The 17,445-nt window shown below is 39.4% G+C and overlaps 1 protein-coding gene across 1 annotated transcript in view; it reads left to right on the top strand.

Moving 5' to 3' along the window:
* Positions 1-10,823: 10,823 nt before the first annotated feature.
* Positions 10,824-17,445, top strand: part of gfra3 (GDNF family receptor alpha 3) — a 34,332-nt gene continuing 27,710 nt past the window's right edge. Inside the window, exon 1 of the mRNA XM_026358115.1 lies at positions 10,824-11,438. Coding sequence (XP_026213900.1) covers positions 11,399-11,438 — 40 coding nt within the window. The 5' untranslated portion in view covers positions 10,824-11,398. The remainder of the gene's footprint in view (positions 11,439-17,445) is intronic.

Below are 17,445 nucleotides of genomic sequence, written 5' to 3' on the forward strand. Positions count from 1 at the left end.
CTGAGCAATTTTGAGATACAGCCTGCTTCAAGCCAAAACGCTCTGCAGTAACTGACCTGAGGTAACTGAACTGCAGGAATGTTCAAAGTATTTATTCACAACGATCTGAATCTGTCTTACACTGTGAGTCAAGAGCAAGTCAATTATTGTAATTAATGCATTCAGAGAACATGCTGTTAGCTGAATATTTCCTGCTCTCCTAAGGCTTTCAACTGTGATCTGGATAATAGGTCCTACAAATCACTCCTCAGAAGTATGTGGTCTTGGTGGTTTGGAGCATTCAAACTCACGAATAAGAAAAAGTGCAATACAAAGTGTGACTACTCTATCTTTCCCTTTATTCACTTCACATGTCAGGTTTGTGATACATGTCAAAGTTTGGACACATCTTTTCCTTTAGAGGTCTTTCCTTATTTTTTTATTATTTTCAACACTGCAAATGAATACGGAAGACATCCAAACTATGAAAGAACATGGAATTATGTAGTAAATATATAAGTGTTAATCTACTCTGAATATGATTTGTGTGTTTGATTCCTTTTTGCTGTGATGAAATCCTGAGGGAGTTTCCAGGTGTTGAATACTTGATGGTTGATTTTTCTTTACTCTCTTATCCAAGTCACCCCAAACCATCTTAACAAAATCCATAGCAGGGCTGTTGACTCTGTACCCACCCTTCCACTACACAAGACAACTGATGGTCTGAAGCACATCATGAAATGTCACAAATAAACTTGACAAGGCAGTCTGTGGACTGAAAACCATCCTATGTGACTATCATGTGAATCTGATTAGAATCACATGAATGTGTGTCTTGGCAAATTTCACTTGTATTACATCTGGTGAATAAAAGTCCAGCAGTTAAAAGTAACTGTCTGAAGAATCTTTATTTATCTTGCAAGAGTAAAATTACAGATCTTTTATATCACACTATATGGTGTGCAGCATTTTGTTTTGGTAAACTGGTAACCAGATAACCAGATCACCTGTTCTGTGTGTTTTAATAACATGTCACAACTAGAGACATTATAAGGTCTGTTAAGTATAAAGAGAGCAAGATGCAACTCCATGTATCAAACTACAAAATGTCACTTTACTCGGTGCCAGGAGATTTCTGCTAATTGCCAAATGTGTCGTAGTAAGTAAGCACTCGACTTCACCTCATCAGTAAAACACTACAGAGACACTATGAGCTATCTAATTTTCTGTCTGGTGAACCATATGATGAACTTTATACACACAGTACAGTCATTAGGTAAGTTAGCTTATCTATGCTAATGGGCATATTGTAATAAAGTCATGTTAAAGAAACACTGTGGACGCCTCTTTGAGGTTCTTAATAGTGTCACACCTCAACCATTGTCCTTGTTTTTTGGTTCTACCTATAGTGATAGTGACACAGGTGAAAACGAGACCCGCCCCCTGCACACTTAGTAAACAAAGGAGAAAGACCCTCAGGTGTTACTCATTTGTCTGTACTTGTTTGTCGTTGTTGCCACAGGCATTTCTGTTATAAACCAGACAGATATTTACCTACAGTTTTTTTCCAGGACAATAAAACTAACAGATGTCACTGGAGAAAAACATGAACCCCCTCAGTGTGTTTCCACTTCTTTCAGAAAAAAACGGTCCCGTGTCCCGTCTCCTTCAATCATGCCTTCATGACATCTACATTTCAACTTCATCTCAGTATTTTTCATGTCCCACACAAATTTCCCAAACTACTATTTACTACTTCTGGTTGACATTGATGAGGAATTCCTCATAGATATAGAATAAACATGGACAATGCCTTATTTGTGGTCTGGTGACGAACGCATGCTTGGTTTTTATCTGTTGGGGCTCTGATGGTTTAAATGCTTATATTCACTTAATATATATTGTTGGTCCGAGAACATCCATTTCTTTTAGGTCTGACCTTACTGCAGTGCTAAAGTGCCTTGAGATGCTTTTGTTGTGATTTGGTACTACATAAACACAATTGAATTGAAATTAAATTCAATTGAAACCTTAGGGTTAAGATTGGTTACTTTGATTATTACCTGTGAGAGAATATAGCCTTAGGTTTCCTACAGTTGTACTATTTTTGGCTCAGAAGAGGCCAATGTGAGGCGATGCAACAGTTGGTCTTTGTCGCTGCTAGTTCTTCTATTGCTATGTATCTGCCCTAACTTGTTTTATTTTTTCATATAAAGCCACTTGTTTAAACCTTACTGAACTTCCATAGTGAGGTCACATATGAATGCCCCTCTCCCCTAAACCTCACAGTTTAGCTGATGTCCCATTTTCTCCGTTAGGCTTCTCTCCAACAGATATCCAGGGATTCACACAGATAATCTGTGAAGTAGTCTACTTGGTAAAATCTGTTTCAACATGACCATCACAATTCAATCTATGATCTTTTAGACATTAATGCCAAATGCACGACCCCGACCTGTCAAGGCAGATGACCGCCCACCACGGGCCTGGTTCTGGTGGAGGTTTCTTTCTCTAAAGGGAGATTTTCCTCTCCACTGTTAAATGGTCTGCACTTATATAGTGCTTTTCTACCTAGCTGGTGCTCAAAGCACTTTACACTGCCTCTCATTCACCCATTCGCACACACAAGCACACACACACACTCACACACCGATGGCAGAGCTGCTATGCAGCTGACCTGACTCACCAAGCATTGGGGAATTTGGGGTTCAGTATCTTGCCCAAGGACACTTTGGCAAGTGACAAGTGTGCCAAACATTCAACTGCTCTACCTATTGAGCCATAGCCACCCCTTTGCCTAAAGCTTGCTCAAATGGGATTGTTGGGTTTTCTATATCATTTTTTTGTATAATTATACTCTATAAGGTCTTAAACCTTACACTGTAAAGTGACTTGAGATTACTTCTGTTGTGATTTGATGCTATACAAATAAAATTGAAATGAATTGAATTGAATTGAAATATTACAGTGATGATACTTTACAGGTACATGCGATAAATTAGTAGGATGAGCACTGTGCATGGTCACAGCTTGCCATAAGTGTTGAGTAACTACCTGTTGAATGCCACAGTATCAGGAAAACCTAATTTTTGCTGTTCTTCATGCTGACAAGCCTAATGAGTGTTGGAACAGGTACAACTATTGATATGCAAATGCAGGTTTAAGGGTGTTTCTACGTCATTTTGTGTATTGTAGGAGTCAAAATGAGGACTGAGTTGTGTGTCCAGCTCCACAATGACTGAGACTGAGAAACACAACCAGGTGTGTGTGTAGCTTTAGCCTATTTCTGTCTTTGTACAACAGTGTTAGTTGAAAACCTACACTCAGTTCTTATCCATCTGGCCCCAGGTGTTAGATGGGTGCTAGATATATCCTGAAGAACTATAAGCTGTTTCCATAACTCATTTACAAGTCTCACTGAGCCTTTTGCTGCCCTGCAACATGCCCGTTCAAAGTTGCTTGTTCATCCACATTCTATTTTTTTTGTATTTTTCAAGTGCTTACTCTCAGTGGCAGCTGAAGCACTAGATTATGTCCACATGTGTACTTGAGACAGGCTTTTACACCTTGAGAGAATGTGCCAAACACATCATAGGCTGCTCTGAACAATAAAAACTCTGAAAATTTAATTGTACCTGGCTCCATGTACCACACTTCTCTTCACCTTTGCTTCTTCTTATCTACACTTACCCTATCTCATCCACTGAACCTGCTGTGTCTGCCTTTGAATCTCCTCTACAACCAGCTTCCTGCTTTGTTTCATGTAAGCTTTGATGTGCTCAGATCAAACTCACCCTGTCCATGTTACTCCTGCCCTACAGTGTCCCCGAATCTGAGTGCTGCCTCAGCCAGCAGAACTACCTATTTTGGGTTCCACTTCTTCCTTGTTGAGACCCGTACTGTATATCCCTAGATTCTGACACCATCGTCTTTACCCTTGCTTTTTGCGTGTTTAAACATTCAAGGAACAGGCCTGAGTTGCCAGGAGCAACTTGGGCTTCATTGTCACCTCGAGATGTGGGCAGGAGGAATGGGAGATCAGACTGTCAGCCCTGCAATTAGCAACAGTAACTTACAAACTGGTTCAACTGGTAACACAGAGCACTTTGATGAACCAGTGTGGAGCTCCCAGTTACTAACCAATGTAAGTGCTAAACAGTCTCTACAGCTATTAAATACTTTTGGAAAGCCTTTGGAATAAAAATCATACAAATCATGCCTAAAGACCAAACTGCAGACACACCTGATGTCTCTATACTCCATCCACTGCTCTTTAGGAGTGTTCAACTTATCAAACATCAATTTGGTGCTCTATTGTAAGAGCCAGAGTTTTAAAGAGCTTTTCACTGACTGATAAATCACCATGTGCAGCAGGTTTATTGAAGGAACTGAACTGGAACATGTTAAATGTAGCCTCTGAAATCGTTTTTGCTCACTGGCCTTGCTAGGCAACTAAATATAATATTTGTTGAGGATAGCAAACATCATCAGCATTTATAAATATGGACAAATCCATTACGATAATTGCATTACAATGATTGCAGATGATTTCATCCTTTGTGTGGTTGCTTTGTTACTCTGAGAATATTAACCGAGCACCGTACATGCCGAGGTTGTTTTAGAAAGTATGCTAAACAAGGCAACCTAGGAATATTTACACTGATTAGGTTGACGGGATTCAGAGAGAAGACAAGTTTGCAGTGTTTTAGGGTACACATTTTTACTGCTAAGCAATGCAAACACAACAGCTCACTGTGCAAACTAAGGACATTTTCACATTTTTTCAGTGTGTTTCCCTTATTTAAAGAAAATGTATCTGTTTAAATTATCGCTTTAATGAATCATTAGGAAATATGGATTGATTTGGTATTAAATAGAAAAAATACTTTTATATGGTCATAATGTGGCAAAAAGGTGTTAGGCTAGAAATATTTACCAGAGAGCTGAAGGAAAAAAATAAACAGCAGAAGATTTTCTGCTCCTAACCTACCCCCTGTTCCTACCACACTGTAAACTTTGTAAAGTTTTTCACTTGGTCCCAGATGAACTTGACTCTTTAGACTTAAATACATACTGTATGTTTATGTGTTCATCATGTAAAGCACTGATTGTGCTAAGGGTCATAGGAGTGCTGCAGCCAGTTCGAGCTGTCATTGGGCAAGTGGCAGGTTACACCCTGGTCAGTCTATCACAGGGCTGACACATAGAGACATGCAGACACAGATACCAGGAAACTACAGGAGAACATGCAAACTCCATTCTAGCTGTGAGTGTATGTCCATACATTTCACAAATGTTCAACAGATACTGAGACATTTACTGTAAAACCATAAATGCAAAGAACATAGTGACACAGTGAATTTTAGAGAATGTCATAGTAGCCCAGTATGCCTCATAATCAGAAAATAACTGTGTGTCTATCTGTGCGTAATTTTATAGCAATATAGCGCAGGTTGAGATACTTATGTCTAGGCTGCAGTGGCAGATCACAAATTCAGAGCAATGCCACTAGCCATTCAATTTAATGTATTACAGGTTACCCTCCAGTCACAGTGAACATTTAAGAAAACAGGATATGCCTGACAGAAAGGGATGTGAGTACTTTTTTAAATATGAGAATCAGGTTTTGCAAATAATAAAAAAAATAAAGCTAGACATCCAAGTGTGCAAAATGTGTAGAGGTCTAAATACTAGAGGCAGATGTGGTCACAAAGTTACAAATTTATGATGCTGCCGCAAAGCCTCTGTTGTGATGTCACAGTGGTTGTTATTTGTTGTGATGTCACAGTGCTGTTCACCATATGTCTCTCCCGGGAGAGAGGAGGCTTTCCACTGATTAGCAGAACAGCTTGTTGCCCAACAGGCCATGAGGTTGAATGACCTCTGGGGGTGAACAGAGAGGCATGTAATTTGTTGATGGGACAAGGTTGTAACACTTCTGTGTGTGAGAGAGTACGCATGTGTATGTGTGTGTGCGCATTCTGTGTAAAACAAAACCATTTCTAATTGTATTATCCTGTTTCTCATGTTGTCAGTGAGACTAATTTGTGGCACTCAGGCATTAGCATTTTGTAGATGATCACCCATAAAAATTACGTGTGCCAACTCGACTGCTTTCATCACCAATTAAAGGGGTTGCATGTGATGAAATTTAAGCACACATGATGTCAGACCATGTGCATGTATATCTGTGTGAATGCTGTACGTGTGTGTGTGTGTGTGTGTGTGTGTGTGTGTGTGTGTGCTTGCAGTGTGTCTCTGTGTTACTGCGATTTATGGTTCACCAGCCATAAAAGTGTCTCCTCCAGCTCCTCTCCTGCATTTATACAATCATCCAGTCCAGCAGCGCACCTAACGGACCACACTACAGCACCGTGGATGAGCAGCAGCACAGCCACAGCTCTCCACTTCAAACCTGTTCTGTACTAAACACACACATCATCCACACCGCCAGCACTGAAACCACTGGAGAGCAATAAGCACAGAACCAAAATCACATGCTGTTATAACTAAAGTCAAAATTTGCTCTCACTCAAAAAGAACTTTACACATACACCCAGGTGACTGAAATGCTGTTACTCCAAAATAAACTGTTTCTGTTAGAAATCATGATATTTCTGTGAAGTATTTCACAGGTTAAAGCAAATTGGTTGATTAGAGTAATGTTCATTCCACAGTATGTTCATATATAAATGAATTTAATTTATAGTTTTAATATATTTTATTTGAAGTACTTCACTAGGATACTGTTTGTATTGCAAAGATAGTACAAGAGAACATATTTTCTAACATTACACAAATGCACCATGGGAATTCAAGCCAGTATATGAATTTAAAGAATGCTGAATGTAAAACAACTCAAAAATAAACTTTTCGTTTGTGACAAAGGACACACACTTATAAAGTTTGCTGGAACTCAAGGGTACACACACTGTATTTTTGTGTATTACATTGAATGTAAACAAAACTTTTGTTTTAAGAAAGCTCCGACAAGTTTAATGTGGACAGTCCTGGTTAATTGTTGACCCATTTCAATTATTTATGCCAGGCTAGGCTAAGAACATCATCCATAACTGCAGCTGTATAGGTTTACATCATGCACAAACATACCATTAATATCAAACCTATTTTGTTCGTTTTTTCCTTTGATCAGCGCGTCCATATTAGATCAGATCAATCTACCTTTACTAACTGGCTATGTATCACAGGATTTTAAGGTTTCTGTAGTCAAACATCTACTCAAAAAGGGGTTTTAGCCTATTATAGACCAATATCCAATCTGCCCTTTATCTCTAAAATCCTTGAAAAAGTAGTTTGTATGGTCACATACAATTATTTATGTATAAATCCTGACTGGAAAAATGTATAAAGATATTTCCAGTAAGGATTTAGAGTACATCATAGTACAGAAATGGCACTGGTAGGGGTCACTAATGATCTTGTCATAGACTTCTCTCTATAGTTGTTTTGTTAGATCTTAGTGCTACATATCTATTCAACACTATAGATCCCAACATTTTATTATACAGAGTGAAACATGTCATTGGGGTTAAAGGAACAGCACTAGGCTGGTTTAAATCGTATCTATCAGATAAATTTCAGTTTGTATATGTTAATGATGAGTCTTCCATGCACACAAAAGTAAGCCAAAGTGTTCCACAGGGTTCTATGCTTTGGATTATTTTTTTTATACATGGCCCCCTTTCGGGCAAGACAAGACAGAGGTTATTTTGTTTGGTCCTAAAAACCTAAGACACATGATGTCTTATTATATTCTATGCATCACATTGGCCTTACGTAATACTGTGAGGAATCTTGGAGTTATCTTTGACCAGGATATCATTTACATTACACATAAAAGAAATCTCTAGAACCTTATTCCACCTGAGGAATATTGGTAAAATTAGGAGCATCCTTTCCCAAAGTGATGCTGAAAAACCATCCATGATGGTCCATGCATTTGTTACTTCCAGACTGGACTATTGTAATTCATTATTAATAGGATTGTCCCAATAACTCATTAAAAAGCCTCCAGTTAATCCAAAATGCTGCAGCCAGAGTTCTGACTGGAATTAGCAAGAGAGATCATATTTCTCCTACATTAGCTTCTGTCCATTGGCTCCCTGTAAAATTCAGAGTGAGCAACACTTCAGATCTCTTTAAAAAAATTTATAATCGAGCTCCATCTTATCTTAAAAACCTCATAGTTCTATATTTTCCAAGCAGAACTCTACGTTCTCAGGCTGCAGGTTTACTTGTGGTTCCTAGAGTTTCCAAATGTAGAATAGGAGGCAGAGCCTTTAGCTAACAAGCCCCTCTCCTGTGGAACCAGCACCCATTTCAGGTTCGGGAGACAGACACCGTCTCTACATTTAAGACTAGACTTAAAACTAAAACTTATAGTTAGAGATGGATCAGGTGACTCTGAACCATCTCTTAGTTATGCTGCTTCGGAATAGTCTGCTGGGGGACCTCTACTGATACACTGAGCTCCGCTTCTCTCCTCTCCTCTCCTATCCTCTAGTTTATCCATTCAAATGCTACCATTGCATGTCATTAACTTTGTAATGTCTCTCTTTGTACTCCTCTACAGGTATCTTTGGCCTTGGAGATGTATATTTCTAGAGCGCAGTTACTGGCCCTACTGACCTGCTCAATGTTTTTGCTTCTTGTTGTTGTTGTTTTTTGTTGCCTGCTGTTCTTTTCTCTCTCCTTTTTCCACTCAGCCCAACCAGTTAAGGCAGATGGCCGCCCACCCTGAGCCTGGTTCTGCTGAAGTTTATCTCCTCCACTGTCTCCTAGTGCTCGCTCAAGTGGGGCTGTTGGGTTTTCTATATAATTCTGTAGCCTAGACTTTTGAAAATTGAGGAACAAAAGACAGACATCAACTGTTTTACACTGACTCATGTAGAAACATTTTCCTACTGCAGGCAGTGAGGGTGTCATTCTCTTATAATTTTGTTGTGGTCTTCTGTGCAAATGAAAGTGACGCTACAGTGGTTTAACAGGTTGAAACCCTGCAGGCCTGAAAATGACCCCACTTCGTAATCTACTGCTTTATGGAGACAAAATGACTCTGAAGGCTACATGTGGGAAAGTAGCCCATTAGTCTAATATTGCATAATCCTCCCAAATTTCCTTTTATAGTTTCCACTGCATTCTTGTCACTTGAGGCTATTATAATCACTATGATGCCCCTTATATTACTGTATGTGTATTCAGTGGATTTTTCTATTATATTCCTGTGGGCATTTATAATAAGTCTCACTGACAAAATGGGTGAAAGCATTTGTTAAATATATTAAACTAAATGGCCAACACAGTACATTTAGAACAGGGTTATTAGAAGAAGAGAGCTGATCCCATATGAAGTTGAATCTAGACTCATTAAAAGGGAGCTGTCTGAGCAACAGAGCTGTATCAGAAAAGATGCCAAGGATAAATGAACAGATTTTATATTTGTAGTACAAAGGGAGAAAAACAACAATGTTCAATGACGTTAATTTTCCAGTAGTTTGTAGAACAAGACTTTGGCAAAAACAACTATATGGCTTTATTTCACCAGTCCTGTATTTTCCAGCTCATGTTCCTGGAAATGTTTCTTGCAATTTCCTAAAAAACCATCAGATAGTTAATATTAATTTCTTGTGCATTTTAAAGTAAAGGCATACCTGTTTAATAAGGCACATGAATAAATGTATACTGTTATTAAGTACTAGCTCAGTATATATAGGAAATGATTATGTAACAGACAGTATTCATCAGTGATGATTACAACACAAGAAGGTAACTTTTTTTTCTTTGGTCACTTCGGAGCGGGGGATATCCACTTTATATTCTATTTTTACTGCAGCTCGTCTGCAGTTTGCAGTTGCATCTGGAAATAAAGTTGGTTGAATAAAAGTTGAGTGAACAAAAACTGAATTAAACACCTAATTTCATTCTGCTACCTTTAGTTCTGCAGCTTTTGCTACTTTTTGCTGACATATAAAAATATAATCAGCTATATTGTGGATTAATCACACATCAGCACATAAAGCGGTTAAAATGTGCTTCACCTTCACGAGCTGCTGTTTTTCTTCCATAGCAGTTCTCTATTGTAACACAGAATGTTGTGCTAATTTTCTTTAGCACTTCTCTTTGCCATAATTTTTGTTTGTCAAGTTTATCAAAGTACTCCAGACTCTGTTTTTACATTTCTTTTCTCTGCAGCATCATATTCAATACTATTTATATACATATTTTTTTTCTTTAGTGGAGTACTTGTACTTTTTTTACTTAGTAGGTAGTACTTAGGTAGTACTTCTGCTTGTGGTGAAGTAGTATTTTAGGCGTGCACTTGCACTTTTACTTGAGTACTGATTTTGTTTACGGTGTCTGAGTGCTAGTCTAGAAGTACAGTCCATTTACCATCATTGGAGTAAAGTGATAAACACAGGTAAAACCTGCTTGATGAAATTACATTACATTAATATAATAGTCATTTGTTGCAAAGGACATGACATTTCATCATGCAGATGTTTAAAATCAGGTGCAGCCATGTTATTCCCAAAGGCTGCTGGGGGAAGATTTTATTTTTGCATTAATGACTTTACTGACAGTCATCAACATTCAGTTTAATAGAACCTATGTCTTGAGGTTTATTAATAAAAATCTGAATCATGTTTTTTCTTGAGGGCCACTTGGAAAAACACACATTGGCCGCCGGCAGCATGCAGAACGTGTAAGTGTGGTTCCAAGAATATAGATGAACTGAAAGACACAATTATCTGATTTCTTATAAAGACCTCCATGATGCGCTTTCCATCCTTTGATGTACTGTCCCCAAAGGTGATGATGGTGATCTGAAGAGGACAAGGAGGAGGGGGAGGAGGAGGAGGAGGAGGAGGGATATCACCAGTTAATAACCCCAGCCCCCTCTGCCTGTCAGCATCATGATCGCAGAATGTACCGGGACCCCTTCACCAGCGGAGCCGCATCGTGGACACCGTCCGCGGACACACTTTCCGACATTCCCTCTACCCAGTAGTTGATTTCTCCGAGCGGCTCCGTGCGAAGCGGGATCCTCTGCACGAACAACCACACACACACACTCTCACACACACTCCTCAGTTCAGAGGCTGCTTCTCTGGCGCATACTTTGCTCCGACACGCTCCTCCTGAGGCTTCTCCTTGCTTCCATCTGGGGATTTGAAACTTGACGGACTTTACCGTGTGCAGGCGGAGAACAAAAGGCGGACGAAGGGACGAAGGGTCAGCGTCGGGGTCGGTGAATGTAGCCGGCGGGCTGGGTGTCTGTCTGCGGGGCGCACAGCGGCGCAGCTGGACCAGCCGAGAACGCACCGAGTCCGGACCCACGTCCTCGTGTTTTTACCCCCTTCCCCCCCCCCCGGTGTCCTGAACACTTGAGCATTTAAACATGATCCTCGTCGGGACCGTGCTTGTTCTTTTCCTCTCAGGTAGGTGCTGGGATCTGAATTCTTATAATTAAACAGAGAAGTGTTTGTTTTGTGAGACACTTGAACGCATCAGTATTTGTCTTGGTGCTCTTTGACCCGCAAGTTACAGTGTAGTGAGAGTGGAGAGGAAAAAAGTCGGTGTAGTGTCACACTCTTCAGTAAAGTAAGAGAAATAATCCTGAGGGCACGTTTGTGTCTCCTCACCTCTCCTCGAGCTGCAGCCTGTCTTTGGTCCGTTTGGTCAATTTCACGCTCTTGGAGCTGCGGGGATGTAAAGATGTGTTTTCCTCACAACTTTTTAGCGGAGTAAGATTTTGTTTTTTATGACTGTTTGGAGCGATTCCAATGCTTTAATATCATACATGCCTTAATGAATTACTCCCTTCATTGTCTGTGATCATGTGCTCTTTAAAGGGACAATAAATCTCTACCTGTGTTTTTTTTTGTGTGTTATCCTAAACGCCACTAGGTTACGCCCTCTCAGCTCCAGGTCTTAAACTGAAACTTTAATAAAGATGACTTAAAAAAGAAAAACATGCTGACTGATGGTCGTCCAAACCTCAGTAAAGCCAAGGTCCCAACAGCAGAGACAGATTCCTGTCTGCTGATGTATGTGTATGGAGCCACATAGTGAAGCAGGATAACAATGTTCCATGAAATAGACATAATGAAGTGAACTTATCCTAAAGCCTGATTTTAATTTAGTAATATTTAGTATATTTTTTACACAATGTTGGTCCAATTTATAGATTAAAAGGGAACAAATGTTTAAAAAAGGTGAGCTCTGAGAAATCCTCATGGCGTATCAGAATATTGTAGGTAGATTTGAAAGTGTAGCAATAAATATGTAATATTTGACAGATAGAAATAGACTTAAAATAATAATAATAATATTACATATAAAATAAATAAATAAGAATTAAGGTGAAAAACAAGAGATCAAAAATGTTGCTCTATTCTGAGGTAGTGAGTTGAGATGAAGGAGATTTAAGCAAACAAATGAAAAGACTCCGGTATGAAATTCAGTGATTGTCGTTTTATGTGGATTTCTACACAGACTACGTCAATATCAGGGATCATTTTAAAGATTTGATTGTGCCTACATTTTGTACACCTCACAGAAATCTTTATGTGTCAGAAATATGTTTTCTTAGCTAAAAGGGAAATGTTCATTTTGACATTTTATTTCACCTTTATTCAGTTTATATCTGGAATCATACTTTATTGAATGCTGTTTTTGTCCTATTGACGGATGTCCACTCCGACAGTGTGGACTTTCCTTCTGGTGTATTTAAACCACAAGCATGATAAGCATAGTTTTAACCAACAGACTGATTCTGGGAACTTGATTCCACACATAACTGCATGAGACGCTGCATAAGTTTGTAAAAATTAAATTTACTCTTGGGTGTGAGCGTGATATTGTCCTGAGGACGACCTCGTTAGGTGTAATCCTGTTTTTCTTTGTGTGCTTTGTATAGAGTTTGTGTAGAGGAGGCTGTGTCTGTGCGTTTGTGCATGAGAAGGGAACTGGAAGACAAAAGGCGTCTTAACAGCATCGTAAACACACTGTCTCAGAACGTCAGCATCATAGTGGCCTGTATTTGTTGTTATTTATGGCATTCATTATTATTTATTAAATACATTACAGGTTGCATGTGTGGGTTAGTGTACAGAAGCATGGTTACCAGAGCTGGACAAAGAAACTAAAACTGGTGTGCTCGGCTGATGTGGGGCGTGATCAGGACTGTATGAGTAAAAACAACCTGCGCAATACTTGTTGCAGGAAGTCATAAGGGTCAGTAATTGTAGAGCAAACAGGAAGTTGGAAAGCCCAGAGAGCCAAGAACATTTCTTGTCACCTACAATAAAGAGGCTACGTAGCTCCTCCTAAGATCACAAGAGATAATAAATAGAGGTCAACATGTCAAATATGGAAGGTAATTAATGACAAAAGTGTGAAAACATCCCAATCTTTACCCAACATTTAGGTTAAAGAGAGAGATACAGATCTCTCTCTTACATTTTAATAAAAAAAAAAGTAAATTCTATCCTCGCTTTAAAGTTTTAACTTATTTTCTGTTTGTGTGCGTATCAGATCATTAACACTTTAACAGGACACACCCATATTAGGCTGTCTGATGCTACGACAAAAGCAAGACAGACGTTACTTAGAACATGAAGAAACAGTTTATTATTTATCTATCAAGAATGTAAGGTAGAATATGTACAATAATTTCTACACTTTGTTTTTCTCACACTACATAGTTGCGCATGATATGATTTTTATTTTCATTTACCAGCGGTGATACGATGATAACATGCCAACCATCACAGAATGGTTTCCTGAATTGTTCAACCCCGTTTCACTACCATAGCTGTGTTTGACTTTTGGTTGTATGTGATACTATACAATAAACATACATCCTGTATTTGTTACATATGTATATTTACTACCTTTCTTCACAATTGACTTCATATACTTTTACCTTATGCTTGCTCATTTCTGAATTTTCATACACAGTGGCAGCTGAGGTCAGTGGATGTGTCTGATGCAGCCAGGCTAACATAGCAGGAAGATTATTATCACGTTAAATAATACTTGGAGGTTTGTTTGCCTCCATGTGGATATGTATTATCAAATCCTCTTTTTAAGACTAATGAAAAGTCATTGGCTTCATGTGAGTTTGGTCTGTACTACAGCATGTCCCCACTGTGTTCATTAGCCATGTTAATGATTGTCCAGCTTGTCATGACACTGTAATGTTGAGTGACAGGCTCATATATCTCCCTGTCTTGCTGCCTCAGGTTTACCACCCCCCTGTTTCTTTCTCTCTCCCCCGGGCTTTCAGGTCGTGTCTGATTTTCCTTTTTTTTTCAATCTCAATCTAAATTCCCCCTCGGATTCAGTGGCGCGTCAGAATAAATTGTTCAAGTCGTTCAATGAGGAAGTGCAGTCAACCATCTCCAGTGTGCAAACACATTTGGAGCAGCAGTGGTTGACGTCTTATCGGTGCGCAGGCAGGTGTGTGCGTTTGTGTGTGTGTTTAGGGTTGGAAGCGTGTGTGACAGGGCTCATTTTGTGTAGACACCACTAGTGCGTCTAGACCTACATTGATACCAGTACTTTGAGAGTGAAGCTGCCCACAGGGAATATTTGCTTTCTCTTCTAGATCATTTTTGCACGTAGATTTTTCCCTTGGAAATGGTCTTGAGAACCTGTTTTCTCAAAGAGGGTAATGGGATCTCAAACAAACGCACTATTTTCTGCCAATGTTACATGCAGATGAGATTAGTTTGTAAAATAAACCCTTAATAAATTAAAGATGTTTTCCAACGACTCTAATATTTAAATTATTTCTTATTTATTCATGATTATTTAAATTTCTAAATTCTGAACTGAATTTTAAGCTTAATAAAATCATCATATTCCACACCGTCTCACACAATATGATCTATATCAGCTCAGTGTGATAGACAATTGTCCTCAAACACCTACAGAACATGTAGAACAGTTTTTAAATACTAACAATAATAATAGTATGAACTCAATGTACCCATAATGCAATTAGCAGTATCTTTTGTTAAACCTTGTTCAAACTCCACACTTCTAGTTTATAGTCTTTGAGACCAAACCCTGATAACATCATTATTGGTGCGTATCATATGGTGTATTCCATTTACCCTGCCAGGTTAGCTATTGTTAGCAATACCAGTTTATTACTCCTCATTAAATGTTATTTTTAGCATACAAACACATTGGATGGCACAAAACATGCTAACATGCTAACTAAGTCACATTAATGCTAATCATGCTTTCTCCTACTACTATGTCTGCACTCCAGCATGGTACTTTGTTCACTGTTATTTAAAATAAACAAACAATTAAAACAAAAAAACACACAAATTGACACACAAAAAAAATGTTTGTGCTCATTAACTTAGCTGTCATTCAACTGGCATTAAATAATCATCTTGAATTGTGTTCCTCCAAGTTACAGTTCTCTTGTTGACTGCATCAGATGTTCATCCAGGATTGTTCTGGACATTCATTTTACCATCTGCCTTCACCAACCTTCCAGGGTCTGATGCAGAGAAGCATCCCCACAGCATGATGCTGCCACCACCATGCTTCACGGTGGGTTGGTGTGTTTGTTAATGTAATGTCTAGTCAGATGGACAAAAAGCCTAACTTTTTTCCACTTTACTTCAAAGTCTCCCACAATCCTTCTGGCACATGGAGTCTCGATTTGATATGAGCTTTTTCTCTTGGCCAGGGTCTTCACTGGTCGAAACTCTATGCGAGAGCTTTATGGCAAGCAGTTGTACGTTCAGTGACTCTCAGCTGCAGAAGCTTATCTCCTTCAGATGAGTCACAGTTTTTGCCTCGCTCACTAGTCTCTGAAAAGGGGCTGAATAGCTTTCCCCATGGATCCTTTAAATACAGGGAACGTATCGGTAGACTGATGCATGGATACATCTAAACACATCATCTCCACTTAGAACAGAAAAACACACACACACACAAACTCAGGTGTCAGGTGTTTCAAAGTGTAGGCTATCTCTCCGTTCTAACATACCTATTACTGATGATTTCACAGCACCGCAGGGGTGTGTGCTTTGAACAACAGGCGTCCTTCCACTACGTAGAGAGCAAGACAGATTGAGAGAGAGAAAATGTCTTATCTCTATTGATCTCCAGTGACAGACGATGACGTCTATGAAGAGCAATGAGGCCAGAGAAATGAGCATCATAAACCTGCTTTGCTGATAAGCGTAAAAAAAAAAAGTGGCTTGGAATAGCAGAGGCGATCATGCAGGGTCAGAGGAGAGACAGAGAGAGAGGGAGAGAGAGGGAGAGAGAGAGGGGGATAGAGATGAAGAGAATTAGAAGTGTGTGTGAGGCGAATGAACTTGGTGAAAGAAGTGAGAAAATCCATCTTCCTTCTTCTGTCACATTTAATGAAAAATGAGCAACTTACCTGGCCTCCATCCACCTGGTTCCATCTGATCTGGGTGCAGAGGTGTGTATATGTGTGTGTGTATATATGTATGTGTGTGTGTGCGTGTGAGTCTGAATATGTGGTAGCGTTCTACTCAAAGGGAATGGTGTATCCAAGGGGGTAGTTTGGAGGTCTTCTGTGTGTTTTGTTGATAACTGGGATTTGGAACTCAAACACAGGCGCGGCAGATGGTGTGTTGGCTTCTGCTTCCTTGGCTGTGTGTGTCTGTCAAGTGTGTGAACAAGCATTACACTCAGTGCTGTGTATATATTGGTGTGTCCTTATCCAAACTCAGTATGGGACATGAGTCAGTGGTCCCTGAAGGTACCTCTGCTCTCTGTGGTCAGAGCCTGGACTGATCCCAGGTCAGCCGTGGCCTGACCTCAGGCCCATCTGCTATCATGATGACAGATGTGTCAGAGACTGGCTGCAGATCTAAGACTGGACCCACAATCCCCAATTAGTCTTCCTCACAGACAGTCCTCCCTGTTGGCAGGAAGACCTCTCCCAGACATTTAGTTAACTTCTTCAAATCCAATATGGTGTGGATACACACTGAATCAAATATGTTTTGATCTTCTTCTTGTCTAACTGTAGAAGTAGGAAGCATAAAAACCTATGAAATAGAGGTTGGAGGCATCCCTCGTGGGAAGTAAATAATGATTTTCACACATCTCAACACATTTTAGCATAAAATCAGTGTTACTAAGGGAAAGGTTTGCTTCTTAGTGTCTCTGGCCTGGCATCGTCACGCTACACGTTTTCACACATGAAACAGGATTCAAAAATAAAAAGAAGTAAAAAACAAAAATAACCAAGTTACAAATGCCAATGACAAACGGTCAGGCTAATGTGATGAATAGAACCACATGGACCTGGCAGTACTTTGGAAGCCAGAAAATGCAACCTGAAACACACCCTCCAATAAAATAGGAGGAAGCCAAACATCAATTTCTGCGCAGAAAACAAGCTCTCTGGACCCAAGCTCATGTGAGGTGGACTGA

The sequence above is a fragment of the Anabas testudineus genome, chromosome 10, assembly GCF_900324465.2.
Source record: "Anabas testudineus chromosome 10, fAnaTes1.2, whole genome shotgun sequence".
In the NCBI taxonomy this organism is placed as follows: Eukaryota; Metazoa; Chordata; class Actinopteri; order Anabantiformes; family Anabantidae; genus Anabas; species Anabas testudineus.